This window comes from Ictalurus furcatus, chromosome 2 (assembly GCF_023375685.1).
Source record: "Ictalurus furcatus strain D&B chromosome 2, Billie_1.0, whole genome shotgun sequence".
In the NCBI taxonomy this organism is placed as follows: Eukaryota; Metazoa; Chordata; class Actinopteri; order Siluriformes; family Ictaluridae; genus Ictalurus; species Ictalurus furcatus.
The window spans coordinates 7,516,447-7,542,124 of NC_071256.1; the positions used below are offsets into that span (position 1 = coordinate 7,516,447).

A 25,678-nucleotide genomic window follows, 5' to 3' on the forward strand; every position below is an offset into this window, starting at 1 on the left:
AAATGCACTCACAAATATTGATAAATCATATTCACACTTACTGAGGCTGCTGAGCTGGCGTATAACGTTGGCGAGAGAGATGTTGGTGACACACTCCAGCTCGTTTTTAATACTACAGGGCAACGCCGTGTGGCACAAGTGCCTCGGCTCGATGCTCCTCTTTACCAGTGGCATCTTCCCTCACTCCACGATCACCTGCGACAGCCGTACCTAATAATAAATAAGAGAGGATTCATTCAATCAAATGAACTCATTTCTATAAGAAAATACACAAATGTAGCATTAGTACTATATATACACAACACTAATCTCATTTCGGATTAGCGAACAAACTAAATCATTGCACTCCGAGCCTACAGGACTCTAAATCAGCCAATGAGTCATTCATTTCCATTAAACACACCAAGTATCCTGAACCATTTCCTGGTCATTAAAAAGGCTCAAGAAGTGAGAGAGATAGAGAGACAGTGAGAATGAGCATGACCTACATATTGCAGATTCTGCACACACCCACACACAGCTGGTCCTAAAGAGTATTATCATGCCTTATGTGGCTAATCGCTCGCGCTGAGCCGGAGCAGTACACAGATAATTAGATTAAGTGTGAAATATTCAGTAATTTAGACTTAATTCCAAAGCGAACCTGGAGATAAGACTGCTGAGATCAATACTTATTGACCCCATCTACTGCAAACACACACACACACACACACACACACACACACACACACACACACACACACACTCATATGAGGCTTCTAAACTCATCCAGTGGCAGCCATTTTCTCTGTCCCCAACTCATCCTCCAACACATTTCAGTTACTTTATGATTATGAACATACCATCATGACTGAATCTGTGTAGACACATATGTGTGTGCGTGTATACGTGTGTGTGCGCGTGTATATATGTGTGTGTGTGTGTGTGAGTGTGTGTGTGTGTATACAGGTGCATCATCAGTAGGACTGCAGTGCAGAGACAAAGCACCATGTTAACAGCCACAATGGTATTGTTATCTAGATTGAAAGAGATGCATGCTGTTAGACTGAGACGGAAAAAAATAATTCAATTCAATTCAGTTTTATTTGTACAGTGCTTTTAACAATGGACATTGTCCCAAAGCAGCTTTACAGAAATATATCAATTCAGGATATAGATTTTAAACGTCCCTAATGAGCAAGCCAGAGCTGATCTCAATATTAAGTATTGTGAATAAGAATTAGTACTGAAAAGGTGAGGGCACGTGGGGTCGCTGTGTATATCCACCTCGCAAGGTCCCATGCTGAAGATGAATAAATGAATGAATAACACCTATTCAAGTCAAAATGGCCAATTTAAAATATTGACTGAATGTCAGACATGACTAAGAATTCTCAGGACTTCTCTTTGATTTGTAATTTATTATTATTATTTTTTTTAGAACGTGGCACCGCAAATATTGTATGTAAATTACAGATGAGTTTTCTATATTTTTTAAAATGCTTATTATAGGTGCGTCTCAATCAGCTCCCTAGTTCAGTAGTCAGGGCACTGAGCAGGGAGTCGGCCATTTTAAGAGCTATCTCAATCGCAAAATACATCCAGTGCACTGGAACGTTCGCTCCCTAAAAAATCCCACAATGCACTGCAAAAAACAGGGAGTATCGATGCTAACTATGTTCCCTTACTGGAAATGACATCATATTTTATGAAACCTCTCAGCTTGAAGAAAAAAAAAAAAAAGCCGGACACACTCTCAGCCAACTTCATCTAAAAATGTAAGTAGCCAGTTATCGTTGTTGTAGCTCTCAAACGATTACTTACGTTAGCGATTTTTCACTTTATTTGACATTCTATATAGAGTTTGTTTTAGTCTAACGACATTTGGTGTATAATGATTTTAAGAAATCGACTAGCTAGCCTACGATCCTGCTTGAGGTACCAAGACAGAAACATGGGTGATTAAGTGAACAAATTTATGACATATAACGTCAGAAAGATGTTGGTCCTGCCTGTTGTTGATAAATGCCAATGGTGAGGTTTTACAACGCGAGTACGTAGTCATTGTCCCAATGATTGGGACAAATCAGTGTCCCAATGTGTAACACTGGTCCTTACCAGTGCCCAAACTCGTGTACACCATATATTGATTCACCACCTAAGGAGCTAGGGAACTGACTGAGACTATAGACATAGACATAGACATAGACATATAGACATACAGACATAGACTAACTGACTATGTTATCTATCTAGTGTCTAATAAAAAAAAAAAAAAACTGGCCTCTCAGTGTACGTTCAGGTCATTTAGGCCTAAGAGTAATAAGCAGAAGTGTTTAAAAATGATTTTTTGTGAACATGATATAAAAGGAAACATTACGTCTCTTATTTGCATGCGTGACATCAGGAGGTTGAGGGTCATAAAGAGTATATATTCATAACAACTGAGGTAATATTACTGTCCCATAGTACTGCAAAAGAAAACATGCACATATACTCACCAGGCCATTGGGCAGTTGAAGACTTTTTTTTTTCAATCTTCAACTGTCCAGTTTAGCCTGAGATTTCAGTTCCTGGCTGAAAGGAGTGGAACACAATGTGGTCTTCACTGTTGAAGCCTCAAGGTTTGATGCACTGTGTGTTCTGAGATGTTTTTTTGCTCACCACGGTGGCTATTTGAGTCACAATAGCCTTCAAACCTTTCAAGTTGTTTCTGCCAGAAGAACTGCCGCTCACTGGATGTTTTCTGTTTTTCACACCATTCTGTGTAAAATCTAGAGACTGTCGTGTGTGAAAATCCCAGGAGATTAGCAGTTTCTGGAACAGACAAGCCAGCTCGTCTGGTACCAACAACCGTGCCACAGCCAAAATCAGAATCTGATGTTTGACGTGAACATCAGCTCTTGACATTATTTTATGCGTTGTGCTCAGATCAGAGAACTACATGATGGTATTACAGGGTTACAGATGTTCCTATTAAAGTGGCCAGTAAGTGTACACCTTCTCCTCTGCCTTCGCTCTTCCCCAAAACCTGATCTCTACATTCTTGCTGACTTGGCATGTGACCTTCAGCCCTTGTGTGAAAATTCGATTTACTCCTTGGCCTCCTTTAGCATGCGATAGCCACTCTGCCTTAAAGACGTGCGGCTGCGCTCAGGGTGACTAATCTATCCCAGAGCAGGACACGTTCCTCCACTTCTTCTCCTTCCCCCATCCACCTCTTCCACTCGCTTATCTCCCTCCTCCTCTCCCTTGCTCCCTCTCCACGTATATTCACAAAAGAATATACGAATGCTTTAATGTTGCTCCCTCCCACATCATGCCCTGCTGAGCATTTCATCATTTTTATAGAGAGTGACTCACCGAACACTTTAAAACCACGGAAATATTAAAGCGAAACTATTATAAAAAAAAGAAGAAGAAAAGAAAGATAGACGAAAGACAAACTGCATTACACTCCTGTCTTTCCTCTCTGATTTTTTTTTTTTTTTTTTTTTTTTTGGATAGACAGTGGGAAAAAGGAGCGAGAACGCCAAGCTGGAAGAAAAAAAACATGAGAGACAGAGGAAGGAGAGAGAGAGAGAGAGAGAGAGAGAGAGAGAGAGAGAGAGAGACGCTTGGCAGCAGTGCAGTAGAATCTAATTATGTAAAAACCAATGCGGCCCAGTCCAGAACAGCAGAGACAAAGAAAACACACACACACACACACACACACACACACACACACTTTCTCAAAGGAGCGTTAGATTAATCTCAGTCCATTAATCCCAGTTCCTATAAAATGCACCACATTTTAAGAAATCCTAGCAATCCCCACTTAGATCAATTAGAAGCTTAACCAGGTCCACAACACACACTTACACGTACACACACACGTGTACACACAGCAGTAAGTCACAATACTGTCGCGCTTGAATGTGGGTGAGTTTTTGACTATTATGAATATTAAAATATATAAAGCCACCTTTAAAAAGTGCATCTAACAAAAAGCACCAATACAACCTTTCCTGGGCAAAACATAAACCTGTCTTCATAAAGTGTAGGTCTAAAAAATGTCGACATCCTAACAATACAGCTTCTTTTCCATATAATACCACAACTACTTAAAATCGTATTAAAATCATAACCGAGTCACTCTTCGTCATTTCATTTAATGAAGTATCCTCTTTTATACCGCAGTGCTTTTGAAATCTCGAACCCAATGAGTCAGATGGTGCTGATGCCAAGCTGTGTCTGCGTGTGCGTGTGTGTGTGTGTGTGTGTATAGGTGGGGGGGGGCTTTGGTCTTATTAACATCAAGAGAAAAAGAGAGAAATGAGAGGCCAAGTCATAATTGGTCTCACAGCTAGGCCTGTCACGATAACAACATTTATTGGACGATATATTGTCCCAGAAATTACATTACATTACAGTATTTGGCAGACGGCCTTATCCAGAGCGACTTACAATTATCTCATTTTATACAACTGAGCAGTTGAGGGTTAAGAGCCTTGCTCAAGGGCCCAACAGTGGGAGCTTGCCAGTGCTGGGATTTGAACTCAGAACCTTCCACTCAGAAGTCCAACATCTTAACCGCTGCGCTACCACATCCCAGTTTTTTAATAAAATGGGATTAAAATGGGATAAAATAATTGCAATAAACCATATTATTGTCATTTTAGGACCATTTTATTCCACTGATGTAATGATAATATATTAGCATAATAATGCAAGTACACCCTTTCAATAAGCAATGAACTTTTAATTCTTAAGAATATTCAGACTCCGTAATACAATATCATGAATTCTTTATGTTTAGTTATTCATTGCGCGTGTTTCAGTGCTTTGTTACAAAAAGAGTATACTCACGATGTGACATACTATTCTACCTAGCGTGTTACTTAAGTTCGAATTCGCTTGTGCGTTCGCGTCATTTTGTGCAGAAGCGAGTTGTGTTTACGTTGTGTTTAAATGTCTGATTAATCTCATGTGTATAGGATGTGTTTGGGTGAGTTAATTAACCCGCTAGTAAAGTGCTTCAGTTTACCGCTGTTCATTCACTGTTCAGCTTCAGCTCACACAGCTTAAGCGGCTCAATCCCCGACATTACTGCCTACGACTGGATTATTTCCAACACTAGAACTACAGTATTCTTTCTAGAACAGTTTTCCTCTTCAAAAAACATTGTTAGTGCATTGTTAATATCTTGCGTGTCCTTTTTACAACAGTATGTTTTAATTAAAATCGGTGCTAGTGCTTGCTACACATCTTAAATTCGAAAGCACCCAGTTTTTGCATTTGAATGTGCATTTTCATCATAAATTTGACAAATATTCAAAATTCGAATTTTAATTTGACAGCCCTCGAGCAGACGAGAGGACAGAAGCAGAACGAATGGCTAAAATGTTGGTGACATTCATTCTTATGTACACAAACACGCATGGAAACACAATGGGTGACATCGAAGTCAGCAAAAATGATCGAGGTCACGTCCGTATATCGTACGATCAGTCGATAATGTAATTATCATGATAGGCCTAATCACAGATATTTCACAATATGAAATTTTATAAAGGGGTTATAAACAGTAGAACATATGTTTGGTAATAAATGAAAAATGTTCATGATTGGCAAACTGCTGTGGTATAAGAGGAACAAACCACTTCGGGACATGTGGGTGTAACAAAATAACTTCAGGGTGGTTATGGTAACTCCACTTCAAGCTGAGCTGTGAAATTCTGATCTCTCGTACGAGTTATAGCTTGTATAATTTGCAGATCATCATCACAGTTTCCTTTGAAGCATTTAAAACTGAAGATAGCTGATAACATGGGACAGGGGTGCTCATCTGTCTCCACTGCCTCAGACATGGTTGCTGCTGACTAAGCATTTGGTGTCTGAAGTGCAGATTTTTTTTCAGCTGGAAACTGCTTTAATATAACTGAAATTGAATGATTTGCACATGCTGCCTTTTAACTGGCTAAAAGTTTGCTCAGTAAAAGTGATGCACTGAATGGTTAGCCATGCACTTACAGTTGCAATAAAAGTTATTCAACCCCCATTGCAAATCAGGTTTCTTGTCAAAATGTACAGACTTTCTGCTGTTTGCAATGAACAAATCAAACAAAAGCAATTGAAATAGTTCAACAACACGAATGCTTCAAGTGGTTTTCCCAAAATTCAACTGAAAATGCAACTTAGAATGATTTCTGAAGTTTCAAAATTATTTAACCCCGACATGGCAAACGAGATGCATATCTTCTGGCAGCGTTCCTGAGAAATCGTATCCCATTCCTCATGAGATATTGCCTCCAGTTCAGTAATATTCTTGGGTTTGCGTGCTGCAACCGCCTTCTTCAAATCCCACCAGAGATGTTCTATGGGGTTCGAGTCAGGTGACTGTGATGGCCCTGTAGAATCTTCCAGGACTTCTGCAACCAAGTTTTGGTGGAATTTTAGGTATGCTTGGGATAATTGTCCTGTTGGAAGGTCCAATGACGCCCAAGCTTCAGCTTCCTCACAGATGGCATAAGGTTTTCTCCAAGGATTTACTGATACTTTAATGAATCCATCTTGCCTTCCACACACCTGCTTTGCATATTTGTGCTGTTGTGAGGGATTCTATTCAGGGGGTTGAATAATTTTGAAACTGGAGAAATCATTATAAGTTGCATTTTCAGTTGAATTTGGGGAAACCACTTGAAGCATCCATTGTGTTGAACTATTTCAATTGTTTTTGTTTGATTTGTTCATTGCAAACAGCAGAAAGTCTGTAAATTTTGACAATAAACCTGATTTGCAATGGGAGTTGAATCATTTTGATTGCAACTGTAAGTAATTTACCCAACAAATCATATACAACAAAAAATGTTTTTTCCCCCTATGGAATATAATATTTTTCCACAAAATTATATCAAAATAGTCAGTTGTTGATTTGACCAAACGAGTTAGTGGCTGTGTGTCCTCCATGAAACTGTAATACTATATGACAAAACAAATGTAGATCAGAGAAGAAGACAGGTGTAAAGTCTCTCTAGAGGTGCAAGCAAGTGCAGCAATGGCAGCCGATACAAAAATAAATAAATAAATAAATAAATAAAGCCACACAGATTCTATGGCATCTCAGTTAATTCCCTTGGATAACAGCCTTTGCAAAGAGAGAGCACAAAAATTTAAAGAATATTGAGAAAACGGCACCATTTTGATCTCCTTTTTATTCACTGAGGAAATTCGTCACACGTTTGTGAGCACAAGGGTGAGAGTTAATTTAGTTATGTTTCATTTTCATCTTGGGAAAAGGTCACTGATGAGTTCTTTCCGATTTGGTTGAAGATTTTGTAATTATTATATTCGGACGTGAAGGCAGCATATAATTCTTGGGTTATGCACACCACACTACACTGCACTGTGTAAAGTGTAAATTTATTTCTTTTCAACGAATCCTGTCATCACTTCATGACCAAATCCTGCATCAGGGCAGGAAGTGTAGAATTTTCTGTCCTGGGGTAGAGGGATAGAGCTGGTCTCGGAATTGAGTGACGGATATATTCTCTATGATGCACTGAGAAAGCTGCGTATAGTCTTTCTGCCGATGAGTGACATATCGCCCTCCGTTAGTTCCGTTCCTTTGTGCCGGTGTCATTGTTGGAGTGCAGATAGGACACTGGGCAGCCTGCCTTTTTCATGCTCGCCTTGATTAGATTCCTTCATAAATTGTACAGTGGTGGCGCGAGACGACACAGGAGGGAGGAGAGAGACTCGGAGAGCAAAGAGAAGACAATGTTTGATCTCCTCGGGATGTCATTCATATTCTTCTATCTCCAAGGCAACCCAGGGCTGTGATGCTGGTCACTGACCCTCCCCCACACCTTCCTGTCTCACATTCACATACTCATGCTGAGGTTGGCAACCCTGCCTGTCTAAGAGGTCACTCTCTATATATCTGACCTGAACAGAAACTACTGTATCATATGGCATCTAGAAATAATTGCATCTCAACACTCCACTATAACAGCTCCACCTCTTAACTCATGGAGGAGTGTAAAGACGGGCGGATTGAATACAACTGAGACTGGTTGGAGAGATGGAGGAGGTGTGCTGCATTGCTGACCACAACAGAGGTGTCCACGTGCCTGCATGACTTCTGTCACAGCTCAATGCACTGGGGAAAATATGGCAAAGTTTGAGCTAACACTACGCTCATGGTGCATTAACTCCTCACAAAGGGGTCATAATGACATCTGAAAAGGCGAATAGTGAGGGAGGAGGACTAATTTACACCAACATCAACACACACGTTTGTTTGTCTTATGGTCCTTTTGTGAGGACCATCCATTGACAATTGTCAATACAGTTGAAAACCCCAGAAGAGAACCAGCCCCATAGCATTATGCTGCCACCACCATGCTTTACTGTAGATATGATGTCATTTGGGTGATTAGTTGTCTTGCTTTTACACCGAATTATGCACCAAAATGTTCCACCTTGGTCTCATCATACCATAACATATTTTACCTCATAGTTTGGGGTGATCCAAGGAGGGCTTGGATGTTTATTTTAGTTAAAAAATGCTTCTAGCCACCCCACCCCTATGCCATGCCCAAATTTAATGCTAAACTTAACCTCAGTAACAGGTACACAGTACCATTAATGCATTCATTGTGCACCTCACCACAATAATGACCTGATTTCAGTTCTTGACTAACAGAAAAACAATACTAGGAATAATTTGTCCAACAAACAACAACAACAACAACAACAACAACAACAACAACAGCAAAAGCCTGGGGAAACCCTTCATGGTCACATTGTGCACTACTGCATGTATAGTTCTGAACACTGCAGGCATTCCTGAAATAAAATATACAGTACACTCTGTCCATTTTATTAGGAACACCTGTACATCTGCATATTCATGAAATTATCCAATCATCCAAGTATGTGGCAGCAGCACAGTCCATCAAATCATGCAGATACAGGTCAAGAGCTTCAGTTCACATCAAACATCAGAATGGGGAAAATGCGATCTCAGCGAATTTGACCATGGCATGGTGGTTGGTGCAAGATAGTCTGATCTGATGGTCTGGATGCAGAAGAATGGAAAAACATCACAATATTCAACTGTACAGTTTCAGTAACCCTAACCCCCCAAGACCCCCCCCCCCCCCCCCCAATGTTTGATGTGAACATTACCTGAAGCTCTTGACCTGTATCTGCATGATTTTATGCATTGTGCTGCTGCCACATGACTGGCTGATTGGAGAACTGCGAGAATCAGCACCTGCTCATAAACCTAAAGTTGTTAGTGAGTGTATATTACAGTTAAATTGTTATAAAATTAAAGGTGATGGCCCATATCTACTGCAGTGGTGGTGTAGTGATACTCTGCCTAAAGTGAAGACTAAGCTCAGCAGTGTGATCTGTATCAAAATAGTTCAATATTCAGTCCTCATGACTGAGGAGAAAAAAATAAATGTTGACAGGTCGGGTCTGACGGTGATTCTGAAGCGCTTTCAGAGGCGAATACTAATGATAACACAAATACTTGTTCAGTTTGATATGTGTCATACGATGATACAGACAGAAAACAGCAGCTAAAGCTTTGCTTGACAATAACCCAAAACACTGACCTCTTTTGGTAATCCAAAAGAGAAGATGAGTCACATGGACTTGCACTGTACTGCACTGATATACAGTAGGTTCGGGTACAAAGCTCTTCAGAAATAAGTGTACCAAAGGATATATGAACTGATACAAGAACCATCGAAACAATCGTTAATTTTTAAACCAGCTTCAGCTATGTGGAAACAAGTTCCAACCCAATTTGCCCTCATATACTGTACATCTAACACACCATGCAAAAGCCAAAACTTTACATATACTACTGAGAATTGAAAGAATACAGTATATAGTGAGTGCACTCTATAGTGAGTTGTTTCAGATTGAGCCAAAGGATATTTATGAGCTGAGCTAACGATGCTTATCTTTGTGTAAACACTCAAATGTGTAATAAACACAGCAAAGCTCTTTGCTTAATAGAAACCAGTGACCTACAATGATCCTCCAGCAACTACCAATCAGAAGTCGTGCTGCACCACGATAGCCAATACCAGCACTCGGTGATAGAAGGCGTTCCTGGTGTCCACGCTTACAGCTGCCTTCAATTAGCCGTTGAGAATCTCCAGAGGTCCCTCGGTCTCTCTCCCTCTCAGTCTCTCGCTCTCTCTCAAACAACAGGGATAGCGAAGTACAGTACATCACCAAACCTAGAAATAGCTTCTCAGTTTCTGCTTAAATCTGACACACGATACAAAAAAGCCAACACCACACACACACACACACACTTCAAAGCCAGAGTTTTAATATTCCTTTTCAATATCAAAGAAAAGTAGCTGAATCATACATTGTTATATAAATTCTGACTCTCAATTCTGATTGGTCAGAAGGTGTTGATTTATTTATTGTTACAGCAGTTCTGTCAGTTCTAATACGTATTGTTTTTATAGTAACCACACAGACAGGGACTTGTGTGGGTGACACTGCACATAAACAGATCGTGTGTAATGACCGATATGGAAGGAACAGCTCATAATGACCATATATTTTGGTGGGGCAGGAAGACATTAATGACATATCCTCAAAGAAAATAAAGCTGACAGGCTATCCCACTTTCTTTGCTATAAGCTTCTACCTAATATTTCGAGTACCTCTGTAACAGGTAGTTATGAGTTCAACAAAGACTTGAATGAACTTGAACAAACTGTGTTCACCTGTTTTCAGTGAGAGAACAGAAAGATGTAATCTGGTCTAAACTCCAGCATCTCTGCACAAATGAATACAATTCTTTGACATAACACTGACACCTCAGTGTTTTTGATTATCTTTCCGATGTGCAACCTTTTCAAATCACAGCTTCACAGAAATAATGTTTTTCTTTGAAATGGTGCAATTATTATCATTTCAGTTTGCTGATAACTGTACTCCAAAGACACATTAACAACCTAGCTAGTTACGTAGATACACCCAGGCCCATAAGTATTTGAACAGTGACACGATTTTTGTAATTTTCCCTCTGTACACCACCATGATAGATTTGAAATGAAGCTGTGATCGAAGTGTAGAATTTCAGCTTTCATTCAAGGGGTTTAACAAAAATATTGCATTAACCGTTTAGGAATTACAATTTTTTACCGAGTCCCTCCATATTCACTCACTCAAAAGTAATTGGACCATTGATTGATAAGCAGTTTCATGGCCAGGTGTGGCCTGTTTCTTCGTTATGTCATGACAAATTAAGGAGATAAAAGGTCTGGAGTTGATTCCAAGCACTGAATTTGCATTTGGAAGCTGTTCATGGGAACTCTCAATATGCAGTCCAAAAAGGTGTAGATGCAAGTGAAGGAGGCCATCATTAGGCTGAAAAAACAAAACAGACCTATCAGAGAGATAGCAGAAACTTTAGGAGTGGCCAAATCTACAATTTAGTACATTCCTATAAAGAAGGAACGCACATAAAGGCCTAGCGAAGCATCTCAAGGAAGGAAACTTGACATTTGTTCATGTCCATGGGTTCCAGACTTCAGATGGTCATTGACTGCAAAGGATTTGCATCCAAGTATTAAAAATAATTGTAGATTTGGCCACTCCTAAAGTGTCTGCTATCTCTCTGATAGGTCTGTTTTGGGTTTTTTTTAGCCCAGTGATGGCCTCCTTCACTTGCATCAACATTTCTCTGGACCACGTATTGAAAGTTTTGAAAGGCCACATCTGGCCATGAAACTGCTTATCAATCAATCAATTGTCCGATTACGTTTGAGCGAGTGAAAATGGAGGCACTGTGCAAAAAATGGCTGTAATTCTTTAATGGAATATTTTTGTTAAACCCCTGGAATTAAAGCTGAAAGTCTACACTTCAATCACATCTTGACTGCTTCATTTCAAATCCACTGTGGTGGTGTACAGAGGGAAAATCCCAAATAATAGTGTCACTGTCCAAATAGTTATGGACCTGACTGTAGCTAGATAACAGTGCTAAATAACAGGTTTGTGCAACAACTAGAAAGGCAAGTAAATCAGTATAACTTTGGCTTATATCTGTCAAATAGCAACATTTTTTCAGGGCAATTAGAAGGCTTTGCCATTTTTTTTTGTCGGGCGGTAATGCTGTATCACACTACTCCAACAAAAATAAATAAATCATTTTACAAAAGAAACTTGTTGCCATGTTGGTCAATATTAATTTTTTTTTCCACCTAGTGATGAAATATAAAGACCCTTGTCCCTTTTACATTCATAACAGTGTGGTAATGTTTTTGGACTCATGCACAGATGATATTCAGACCTGAATCCCAGCTGTAGGGTGCAGCATTAAGTAGCGCTTTTATCTACTGAGTCTTCAGGGGAGCCTTCAGGGGAGAGAAGAGATCCTGAAATAACACTACCTCAGCAATACAGGGTGGAAGTTTTTCTTTTTTTTTTATGTGTTTTTCTCTATTTTCTCCAAACTTGGTTGCTACAATGTTTATTAGCTACTTCTACCAACCGGGGGAAACAAAGGCTGAAGACTGCTTTTACCCTGTGCAAAAACAGCAGTATTATAAGTACACTGAGAGGCAGAATCAGTCCTGACTGTGGACTAAAACACACAACTGCGAAACACACACATGCACATACAATACTACTGACATCCCAGAATGCACCTGCCACTGATATTTATCCACACACACACACACACACACACACACACACACACACACACACTGCACACTGTAGCTTTTCCATCTTCATTTCAAACTGATCATCTCTTATTGTTTTCCCAATTCAGTTGTGCCTCTACTCCTCTAATCAATACTCACTGAAATGGTGAAATAGTAAAATTCATTAGCGGGGCCTGGTACATGGGCAATAAAATCCACAGCACACATTACAACAAATGTACAACACTTGTTTCAATTGCCAGCTGAGGGATAATGGAGGGTTTTCATTTGACAGCTTGTTCATTTAAACACGTACAATGGATATACAATAATATTTTAGAAAAGGCATGGGAATATCTGGGAAATTCATCAGGTTCAGGGTCATAAACAGTTTCACAAAGATTTGTAGACTGATTGCCCACGTTGCAAATTATAACACACCAAAACAGATTCCTTTATTTCCACTTTAGTCTTGTTTGCTGACATATCAAAATTCTGACGTCAAAATATTTCACTCATTGACTACATTTACATGGACAGCAGTAATCTAATTATTGGCCTTATTCTGAATAAGACAATATTGTGATTAAGGTGTTTACATGAGTCGTTTTTAGAATATTCCTTTCATGTTCCAGTTTTACATGTTATAGAACATAGAACGATTAACGGCACATGTCATTACGTCCCCGCGCCACGCCGTCCGACGTCCCTCCAGAATTTCACGTATCGTCATACAGTTCGTCTTCGTTATGGAACCGTATACAGTTTTGGGTGTTTTTATTTTTAATTTTACGAAAGCTTCAAGTGCAGTTAATTATTTGTCATGGTGTATGTGCAAATAGACAACTGCTTGAAGCCGTGGGCTGCGTCCCAAACCGCATACTTATCGTATATATAGTAGCCGAGATACATGTATTTCACCTACTATACAGTAAGTCAGTACGTGGTTTCGGACGCAGCCATGCTCTCTTGTTTACCGTAAAACGGTTGAGCACTGCCGTGTGTGTACGTGTCCTGTCGCAAAATGCGGTGAAAACTCCCACACGACGCTAATAGTGTGATTAAGGTGTGTACATGTCTGCAACGAACGTCGATAATGAGACTAAAATAGGAATACTCCACATGTCTTAATTCCCCTGTGCTGTCATTGGTGTGTTACTCGTTTGTGTCAGCCTGTTCTGTGATAGCTCACTGATTAGTTTGTCTAAGTTTACACTGTTGTTTCTTTGCCTCTTCACAAAGTCTTATCGTGCATTCATGTCTAACCTGTGATTCCATAGTGCCTGAGTTTCTAGCTCGGTGTCTAGCATTTCCTGGTTGCTGACCACTAATCTCTTTTCACAATCATTCGATTATAGATCATTTCGTGGATTCCCTTTGTTTTTGCACTTGCATGCTGCTTCTCTTGTCTTGCCCACACATTACACTCGTATTTGAAACTATAAAGAAATGTGCCTTGAATCAGATCAGGAAAAGTACAAGAATACTGGCCTCTTAATTAACACTGACATTACATTTAATTGTCATAAACAAAGGAAAACATATTGACGGATTATTGCTCTCTTAGCTGCCTATAGCCTGAGACCTCATACATTTATTCATTAGCCAGACGCCTTTATCCAAAGTCACTTGAGATGCACACACGTGTTAGGTGTTAAGAGGTTAATTGCTTAAGGGCCTAACATTAGCACTGGGATCTTAACAATATTTCAGTCAGTATCTCAGAACCATAAAACCTTAGAACCTATATCTTTAGCCATGTACAATTAGAAAGCATGGAGAACATACTAATTAGTCCAGTCTAAAGTTTAACGTCATCATGTGTTTTATGTCCTCACATGTTTTACGTCATCAAAGTGTGATCGGTTCGTGAGATCGGCCAAATTTAGAGACTACTGATCGAGTCAGAGAATGTGATTATCGGCCGATACGGATCGGATGCCAAACGGTCGGAGCAGCCCTAAATTAGTCAATTAGTGTTTTGCTCCAGAGAACAATTATAATAACCCAAGTGAACCAATGAATGATACTGGTGCTGATAATAACATAATAACATCACAATTCGGCGCCTAGCATTTCGTGGTTGCTGACCACTAATTTGTTTTCCACATCTTTCGATTATGGATCATTTCATGGATTGCCTTTGTTTTGTTTGTTCACTTCCCTTAGTCTGTATTAAGTCTGTATTCACGCAACTTGCTATATGTTAATACATTACGTTAGCTTAGTTACTTTTTAACATAGTCAATTAGGTTTCAAGGCAACAAAAACATGTGACTGGGAAGCACACCAGAGCTCACACATGCCTAGTGGTCCAGCAAATAAATTAATGAGTTGTCCACCCCTGCTTCTGAATAAGAGTCTTACACTGTGGCTACTGAGCCTCTGGTTGTGTCATGAGATTGTCATGCAGCTCTAGTGTGTAAATTGCAGGGTCAAGTTCAAGTCCATACATTTTCAATTACGTTGATATACTAATTACTTCCTTTAAAAGGGACCAGGAATTTTGGAGATTGTTTTTTTTTTGTGATTGTTGCTGCCAAAAATGCTTGATTTTGCTATGTCTTTTTTCAAAACTACTTGAATTGAATTTTTTGTGCAAAACTACTTGAATTGGCAAAATTGCACAAAATTGTTTTGCACGGTCTTTCGCAATGATGTTCGCTGGTGAACGAGGCCTTTTAGCTGTACTCATGTTTGACGCACGTGAATCACAGGGGGCTTTGGCTGAATGCGTGTAGTGATGTCACATAATGGGTCTTGGGGTAAGTGTAAAAAATTGCAAGCCCCTCCGAATACTGTGGAGTTTCCTTGATTTTGGATTAATTTCTGTGATCACAAAATCGCAAAATCCTGGAGGGGCTGGTAGACACCTGGCCATCACACCCAAATGTGGTTGTTCCCCAGACTGTTGCCACAATGTTGGACTTACACAACTGTCTAGAATGTCTTTGTATGCTGTCGCATGAAGAATTGGACCTGGAACTAAGAGGTCCAAACCTGTTCCAGCATGTCAATGCCCTTGTGCACAAAGTGAAGGGGAGTGGTAGCTAAAGGGTTAAGACAGAGGACTCCTGATCATAAGGTTGTGGGTTCAAACTTCAGTACTGCCAACATGCCACTGCTGAGCCTTTAACCCTCAATTGCTCAGTTCTATAAATGGGATAAATGTACAGTAAGGCATTCTGGATAAGGGCATTTGCCAAAATGCCGTAATGTCCACGAAGACATGGTTTGCCAAGGTTGAAAGAACTTGAGTGTCCCTGAACTGAACCCTACTGAACACCTTTGGAATGAACTGGAATGCTGACTGTGCACCAGACCATCTAGGCCGACATCGGTGCCCAACCTCACTAATGCTCCTGTGATGCACACACTCCAAAAATCTAGTGGAAAGTCTTCCCTGAAGAGTGGAGGATCTTATAGCAGCAAAGGGAGACTAAATCTGTAATAGGATGTTCAACAAGCACATACAGTACTGTGCAAAAGTCTTATACACCCGATTTTTTTTTTAAAGTACAAATTATGTTATAGATTTTTATTTTATGACTTCTACATTTTCGAGTCAGTACAAAAACATTATAGATTCCTAAACATTAGTTTTCCAGAACAAAATTAAATGTTACAAACATTTCTTTGTATGTCAGTAAAGAAAGCAGTGTATTCAGTGGAAAGAGACACTTTTCAGACAAAAAAAAAAACACAATGAAGGCTGCTGAATTTTGCAGCAAAAATACAACCCCAATTCCGAAAAAGGTCGGACAGTATGGAAAATGCTAATAAAAACAAAGAGGAGTGATTTGTAAATGTACTTTGACTTGTATTTAAACAAAACACGTATAAAGACAAGGTATTTGATGTTTTCAATAATCAACTGCATAGTTTTTTGAAGATAAACATTTATTTTTAAATTCATGCATGCAACACGTTCCAAAAAGTTGGAACGGGGCAATTTAGGACCAATAGCGATGCATGAAGTTGAAATAAGAAAGTGATGTGAAACAGGTGAGGCAATCGTCTAATCATAGCATATAAGGAGCCTCCAAAAAAGCCTAGTCCTTCAACAGCAAGGATGGGTCGAGGCTCGAGAATCTGCCAGTAGATGCGTCCGCGAATAATCCAACACTTTGAGAAGAACATTCCCCAAGGACAAATCAGCAGGATTTTTGGCATTTCACCTTCTACAGTGCACAATATCATTAAAAGATTCAAGGAATCCGTTCAAATCTCGGTGTGTAATGGGCACGGCCGAAAACCACTTCTGAACGCGCATTTTTGGAGTGTGTTGCAGTCATCAGATTGGAAATGAGAGTATATTTTCAAAAATAAATTCAATTCACAAAATAAAACATCAAATAATGTGTTAATAATGTGTTTCAATATAGTACAGGGTGAAATGAATTTTCAAATGACATGTTTTGTGTTTGTTTGTTTTACATTTTCCATACTGTCCCAACTTCTTCGGAATTGGGGTTGTAAGAAGGGAGTGTGACAGTCAAATTCTCCAGAAGAACCGTGGCTGGTTCTGCATGATGCTCAATAAAACCTACAGCTCATTACCTTAGAAAACTGCACAATTTTTTTAAGCAAAAGGGTCATCATACCAAATATTGACTTTGTTTCATTTATTACTGTTTATTGCACTTTATAGTTTTTTATATATCTATATATATAAAATATAGACACATTAAATTTGATTATTTTTGAAGGCATCTTTGCCCTACAGCATTTCTTTGTATGTGCCTAAGACTTTTGCACAGTACTGTATGAATGTGTTGATCAGCTTCCCACATACTTTTGGCCATATAGTGTATAAGCTGATGTTTCAGTGATTTGCTCACCTTTCTGTTTATGATCGTGGGGCAATCTGCTCACTGCCTCCTTAAGCTCCTTAGAGTTATTATTGCACCTACAGTGGTCAAAAATGAGAACTGCAACAAGCACTAACTGCAACAGAGGCTTGTTGAGGCAGAAATCATGCCCTATGCTCACTCTATGAACATTTGACTGCAGGAGGAGCAGCAGACAGGACCGATAATGAAAGGGTTGCCAAATGGAGCTAGTTTAAAAATACTCTGTGAATGCCAAAAACCTTTTTTAGAGCAAATAATGAGAATGGTTATGAGCCACTGCTGGGTGTAACATTAGTGTGTGTGAAGATATCTGTACTCTTCAAAATCATAGCTCTTACATAAGCCTTCTTGAAAATGCCCTGAAACACTTCTTAAAATCTCTGTATGTGTCTTGGCTGGCTGAAGATCCTGTACTTGGTGGTCTTACAAAAAAAGGAAACTGAAGTGCCAATTAGGATGGAGTGTTGGATGGAGACATCCTTTTTACACACCTGCATAAAAAGTGCAGCAGAACATGAGGAATCACACTCTGGTACGAAGGCAACTGCTATCACACTCTGGAAATGTTTCGTTGTTAGGTTAAAAATAAACAGCGCAAGAAACAGCTCTCTAAATACCTGCATGTCAGCAGTGTTGTAAAATAAAGTAACAGAGCACACATTTTTAGTTTGGCCATTTTGTAAGCCAATGGTTTGCGTTCACTCCAACATCCAGTTCCTAAATAAATCTATGAAGCTATAGAGAGACAATTATAGAAATCTAGCAGAATGAAAGGCCCAGTCTAGTGAGAATACTGCAATGTAGAACAGGTTTATATAGCAGTTCAGACAAAAAAACAAACAAAAAAATCTAATTCACACAATTATTGATCAGTCAACACATTCACTGTACAAATCTGCTTTTTTGGTTTTGCACTTGAGGTACAAGGCTAATGTTTACAAGTAAATGTCTTTTCAACCTAAAATTGTTAAAAGAAAAAAAAAAGATTATAAGAATATCTAAAAGGTCAAAGCAGATGTTTATACATTTCTATTTCTATATTATTTTATCATTTGAATTAATAAATATGTCCACTGGTATATTCATCCATTCATTTGGCCACCCATCCATCCACCCCTCGAGTCATCCATTTTTCCACTGATATATCCATCCATCCATCCATCCATCCCTCGAGTCATCCATTTTTCCACTGATATATCCATCCATCCATCCATCCATCCATCCAGTCAGTCCAGTCCAGTCATTCAATTGAATTAAATTTTATATGTATAGCGCTTTTAACAATGGACATTGTCTCAAAGCAGCTTTACAGAAACATATAAACACAGGATACAGATTTTAAGTGTGTGAATTTATCCCTAATGAGCAAGCCGGTGGCGATGGTGGCAAGGAAAAACTCCCCAAGATGATATGAGGAAGAAACCTTGAGAGGAACCAGACTCAGAAGGGAACCCGTCCTCATCTGGGTAACAACGGATGGTGTGAAAGTAAAGGAAAGTTCATTATGGTTTTAATATGAAGTCTGTTTTGTTGAACTGATCCATCCATCTTTCCACTGATATATCCATCCATTTGACTTTCCATCCACTCATCCATCAATATATCCATCCCTCCATCCATCCATCCATCCATCCATCTGTTCATTTACCAGAACAAGAATGTAAGGATATCATGTGCACAGACTCACTGAAACTGGACAACTAAAGACTGGAAAAAGACCAGGTGATTCCCCCCCAATCTTCAACTGTCCAGTTTCAGTGAGTCTGTACCCATGATGACCACAGAGTCTTGTTCTCGGCTGACAGGAGTGGAACCCAATGTGGTCTTCTGCTGTTGTAGCCCATACACCTCAAGGTTCAATGTTCTGTGCATACGGAGATGCTTTTCTGCTCACCATGGTTGTAAAGAGTGATTTTGAGTTACTATATCCTTCCTGGCAGCTCGAACTAATCTGTCCATTTTCCTCTGACCTCACTTATCAACAAGGCGTTTCCACCCACAGAACTGTCGCTCACTCAGTGTTTTTGTTTTTTTGCACAATTCTGTGTAAACTCTAGACTCTGTTGTGTGTGAAAATCCCAGGAGATCAACAGTTTCTCACATAATCAAATATCAGAATGGGGGAAAATGTGATCTCTGTGACTTTAACAGTGGGATGGTTGCTGGTGCCAGATGGGCTGGTTTGAGTAACTGAAGCTCTTTAGCTATATCTGCATGATTTTATGCATTGCACTGCTGCCACATGATCGGCTGATAACTGCATGAATGTGCAGGTGAACAGGTTTTCCTAATAAAGTTGACCATGAGTGTATATATCCATCTATTCATCCATCCAAATGTCCATTGATATATCCACTCATTCCTCCATCTATCAAACTGTCCACTGATGATCCAGCCATCCATCATCTGTCCAGTGATATAGCCATCAATTCCTCTGTCATCCATCCATCCTTCTGTCCATACCTGTCCATCCATGCATCCATGCATCCATCCTTCTGTATATTCTCATCCATCCATCCATCCATCCATCTGTCCATACTTGTCCATCCATGCATCCATCCTTCTGTATATTCTTATCCATCCATCCATCCATCTGTCTATCCATGTCCATGCATGCATCCATCCATCTATCCTTCTGTCCATTCCTGTCCATCCATGCATCCATCATCTTTCTGTCCATTTTTATCCATCCATCCCAGATTCTCATCCTATGAGCCCATGTTCATGTATTGCTGCCTCTTTACTTTTCCATGAGAGAACTGCACTCCATCCCGTAAAACTGAAAATACTGAGTCAGTAACGAGCACAAGTTTTTCAATGTGGACCTTTCCACCATCCACAAACATGCAGTTTGTTGCAACAAGAATCTCTACACACACAAGACATTTAGACCAGCTTTAAGACACAGCAGAGCATCGCTGGCATAATATGAAAAGCAAATTATGTCAAATTCCAGACTATGTTTTCCTGTCAGTTGTCGATGAACAATAAACAGCTGGAGGTTTTATGGGATCATGTAATCATGGCACAGAGAAAGTAAACAGATGTGACACAAGCAACCCAAATGTAGCTTCAGTGCTGTAAAGACATCACATTTGACATATATAATATACAATGTCCTATGACAAATACACTGCAGTTATTCAGCTGAAAGAACAGTTCATTATGGAAGATCTACTCCTACTGCTGTGTTACACAAGCTAATACACACACACACACACACACACACACACACACACACACACACACGCACGCACGCACGCACGCACACACGCACACACGCACACACGCACACACACACACGCGCACACACACACACACACAAAAGATGAGGATAAGGATCTGGTCAATGAGACGCCCACAGTGTGAACATGCAAATGCATACAAGTCTGGTCAATGATACACACACGAGCAAATGCGTGCACGCACGCACACACACACACACTTGCTCCATCACTAGGCAAGGAATGCTGTTGTCCTATATGTTTACATATGAAACTAGTAAAATAAAAATAAATGTATCCTCTCAATATATACCCACCACACACGCACACACGCACGCACAGGACTCGATATCAGCGAGACAGTGTAATACATGTAATTGATGTAATTAACCATTAATGAATGTAATTGTGTGTGAGTGTGTGTACCCATGAGATAATATATATAATAAGTATTCACCCGTCAGAGTGAACTGTGTGTGTTTTGCCTCATTGTCCTGTTTGATTTTAATGAAACAACTGAGAGCCAAGACTAGAATCATGTAATATTTTAATAAAATTAATCATTTTATAACAAACTTTTGGCCACAAAAAAGGCACATTTCAAAATGTGATTTTCTTTTCATCGTGTACAAAATCTTTCTTGATATTAAAATGCAACACATAAAATGTGTAAATCGTCTGTGCGAACTATATGTCTAATACTATTCAGCACCAAATGCAGCAAAGATGATAACAGTTACTACATTACTACTGGATGAGTCTCCAGCTATACAAAGTTGTACTAATACTAAAATAAGCTATGTAAATGCATAGCCTGATAGCACACCAGATTATTCGTAGCATGCATAAAGAAAGCAGGTGCCAGTTTATCACCCCAGCATGGTCGAAGCAGCCCACAGAGAACCAGCTGCATAACTTGCTCATTAAACCCAACTGTGCCCTTTCAAAAGGCCTGGCTGCCATTTTGGATGTGCTGTGAATGGGCCGATTCTGGACACACAAAGCTGGCAGGCGCCAGAGACTCTTAGAGCCCACCGTGGTGCTCGATGCCAGTGGCAGTTCCAGAGGCACAGTGCGCCAGTCAGCCTGCTGGGGCAAGAGGAGGGCGGCAACACTGAACTGTGTGATTGAGAACGGTTCAATTGAAACGCACGACTGTGTGTCTTTCAAAAGCACAAACAAACACACAGCACTCCGTTTTAGAAAAGCCCACACAGACCAGTGAATCATAGCTGTCTGAAAAAAAGAAGGGGGAAGCGGGAGTTCATTCTGCATAGACAAACAATGCTTTGTCTTTAAAAATACAGCTTTATGCGAAGCCTGAGGTCAAATCATCTATTGTGGCCACGTGCTTTAATGGCTCTTCAACATGAACCAGTCTTGAGATTATATGAGGTCACACACTGCAAAAATTATATCTCAGCAAGTGAAAAAAAATCTAAGAAAAGTTAGCTAAGATTTCTCATTATGATATTATTATATACCAAATCTAAAACTGTTAAACCTATTACTGATTTCAAGGTCTTAATCTGTTGGCAGATAATTTCACGGCTTTCTAGAAATAAACACTTAAAATGATCAGCCAGCAGAATAAGCCTTCTAAAAGTAGGCTTAATAATCTTACAGCTTATAAACTATCTATTAAAGAAATATTATCTGAATTTGCTGATATTCCAGATATTTTTACTTGCTAAGCTATGGTCTTTTTTGGTTTTTTTTTTTTTTTTTTTTTGCAGTGCACCACAATAATAGTAGTGCCTCTATATTTTATACCATGTGGTTTAGGTTTGAACTATTCTGTCAAGATGACCATTAGATATGTAATTTGGTAGCCTGAATAAACCTGAGCAAATTTTTACATCTATCCATCCATTTTCTGCACCGTTTATCCTACAGAGGCTAGTGAGGGATCCTGGAGCCTATCCCAGGGAACTCGGGGCACAAGGTAGGGGATACCCTGGATGGGGTGGCAACCCATCGCAGGGTGCAACTGCACGCACATTTACACACGCATTCACACATTATGGACAATTTGGAAATGCCAATCAGACTACTACAGCACATGTCATTGTACTGGGGGAGGAAACTAGAGTACCCGGAGGAAACCCCTGAAGCACAGGGAGAACAAGCACACAGGGCAGAGGCGGGATTCGAAGCCTCAACCCTGTAGGTGCAAGGCACTAAGCAAGAACAGGAATCTGAGGCTACAGTGGGCACACAATCACCGAAACTGCACAACTGAAGACTGGAAATATATCCGGTGACATTTAGTAGAGGTGTTGAAATGTGTTACAGGTGGGTAAAAAACCATGTTGTCTTTGTCGGCTGTTTGCCTGAATTCACCTGCAGTGACATCCGAGAGAATAATAATGCAATTGGCCACCTACCTTATAACAGCTCACCTATGTGTTCTCACCATCCCACACTTGATGGTTTCTTCAGTAATCACAAGCTTGGGGAGTTCTCATTCTGATTAATGAGCACACCGCTAACAGAGAAAACACATCATCCCCCAGAGGAGGACATATCTACTGCGACAGGACTTGGCCAGCCCACACAAGATTGACTCTATAATAAGCATGGATTGCCACTTATTCTCCAATTACACACAAAAAAAAGATAAGGGCACCGATTTTGTGGCCAAATCTCCAGAAGTGATTTGGGACAAAGCAAGGAAGCAGGGTGCTACACTGAGCAAACTCGCCACTAATCAAAACCTCCCAGACAATGAGGTTTTCTTAATGAGCCTATTCATTAGATCTTCAATCATTCTGAGTCTTGCTGTCCTAGCATAGGGCTAAACTAAAATGATCAGTACAACGTCTTCTGGGGGAGGAATAAGTCTGATCAGCTATCATCACTGTTGCTTATACTAGAAGACGTATGAGAGACGATTTGTCTTTTTAAACGTCTTCCTCTGGTTAGAGATTTATGCAAATTGGCTCCAGTTGGCTGATGTGAAAAATGACAAGAGGATACATTAATTTTCCTTGGGGGATTACCTGTTTTTGCTACTCTTTTTCTCTTCTTGTTCTCCTTATCTGTGCCATTTTGTTGCTCTCCTAACATGGAGTTTCTTTATTCTCTGGGGGCATAACTATTAGCCCCAGAGAATCATATTAACCACCTAAAGCTAACAATGCATGTGTGTGTGTTTGTGTCCGCAGTCGGGCTTCATGTGAATTATTATTAGTTACTATGGAAGCATAAAAATATGGCAAAATGAGACATTGCATTACTTTCGTAATATGTGTTTTTTAACATCTAGGCAATTCTTTTCATTTTACCCCAGGTGCAACTTGCCACTCGTCTGTGGAATGTAATATTAATTTCTGTACTTTCCTGCACTATACAGTGAAATTACCTGGACCGACCATCATATTAATATAAACTTGCATTACCACTATATATGATTTTATATACAGTGTCTCACAAAAGTGACTACACCCCTCACATTTTTGTAAATATTTGATTATATCTTTTCACGTGACAACACTGAAGAAATGACACTTTGCTACAATGTAAAGTAGTGAGTGTAAATCTTGTGTAACAGTGTAAATTTGCTGTCCCCTCAAAATAACTCAACACACAGCCATTAATGTCTAAACCGCTGGCAACAAAAGTGAGTACACCCCTAAATGAAAATGTCCAAATTGGGCCCAAAGTGTCAATATTTTGTGTGGCCACCATTATTTTCCAGCACTGTCTTAACCTTCTTGGGCATGGAGTTCACCAGAGCTTCACAGGTTGCCACTGGAGTCCTGTTCCACTCCTCCATGACGATCTCACGGAGCTGGTGGATGTTAGAGACCTTGTGCTCCTCCACCTTCCGTTTGAGGATGCCCCACAGATGCTCAATAGGGTATATTATATATATATATATATATATATAGTATCGGTTTGTTAATCCAGTGATACTTGCACTTGCATACAGAAATTTCACAAATCTGCAAAATGTAGCTCACATGATATTTATATGATGGGCCTAAACAGCACAATGCAACATACACATTAGAGGAAATAAAAATCATGTGGGGCAAATGGCAGAAACAGAATTCACATGGCTCAACAATACGCTTTATATATGCAAAAGCTGTCACACAGATTAACATGGGAGTGTATTGGAGGCAGCAGTGCTTACCATATCTGGTGTTTCCAATGAGCCTGTTCTCTGCTGACCAGAAAAAAAAAGGAGATAGAAAGTGACACACCTCACATGCACATTATTCGCTTTGGGCTCCTAAGATTCAATTTGACCAAACGATTAAAAATGCTGCCACTGGAATATAAATAAATAAATAAATAAATAAATAAATAAAGTCTCCCGGTGGTTTTAACAGTGAAGAATATAAATTATAAAACATGAAATTAGCCTTTAATTAAGAGTTAAATGCAGTTCATGTAAAAACAAGAACGCTGATAAAATGCACAGGGTTTGTTTTTAATGAATACACAGGTGTGTAGTGATTTCTACAGTGAAATTCTGTACATAATACAGTATGACATGCATTTTACATTAAATTTACATGTAAATCGAACAGCCTTATAATTGTGATATATGACGCTATACTGTTAAAAAGAAACAATTACCAACCATTATTTTTTTTACAGTATGTTTCCAGTAACTGCTACCTGATTTTATTTATAAAATTGAGATTTTTTACAGTTTTCTTTAAAACCATTTCTGCTGTATTATTTCCGGTACATTTCTGGCACCCACAGCTGCCAGGTTTTTGTGTGGTTTTTTTTTGTTTTTTTTTACAGTGGTAATTTTTATATATTTTTTTTATTTCAGATCTTGCTCTAAAAAGCTCATCTCATTGCATTGTGCTGTTCAAAGGTTTATTTTCCTGCTGGAAACCCAGTGTACAGAAAGCTGAACATGGAAGTGCGAACAGCCGATTCAGACACGAGTCTGAAGCTTGTGGCCAGCCAAGTGTATAAAATA

General features: G+C 39.5%; 1 protein-coding gene across 8 annotated transcripts in view; it reads right to left on the reverse strand.

Annotated features, from left to right (window-relative positions):
* The window catches only part of wasf1 (WASP family member 1), a 92,191-nt gene that overhangs the window by 51,124 nt on the left and 15,389 nt on the right, over positions 1–25,678 (reverse strand). For 4 of the 8 annotated variants that reach the window (XR_008388187.1, XM_053646238.1, XM_053646265.1 and 1 more), the window contains one exon: positions 42–210. Coding sequence is in view for 7 of the 8 variants with exons in the window: in XM_053646238.1 (XP_053502213.1) it covers positions 42–174 (133 nt within the window). In the remaining variant the exon portion in view is untranslated. Of the gene's footprint in view, positions 1–41; positions 211–24,871; positions 24,905–25,678 lie in introns of all 8 variants that reach the window. The other 4 variants (XM_053646230.1, XM_053646257.1, XM_053646221.1 and 1 more) reach the window with 2 other exon arrangements.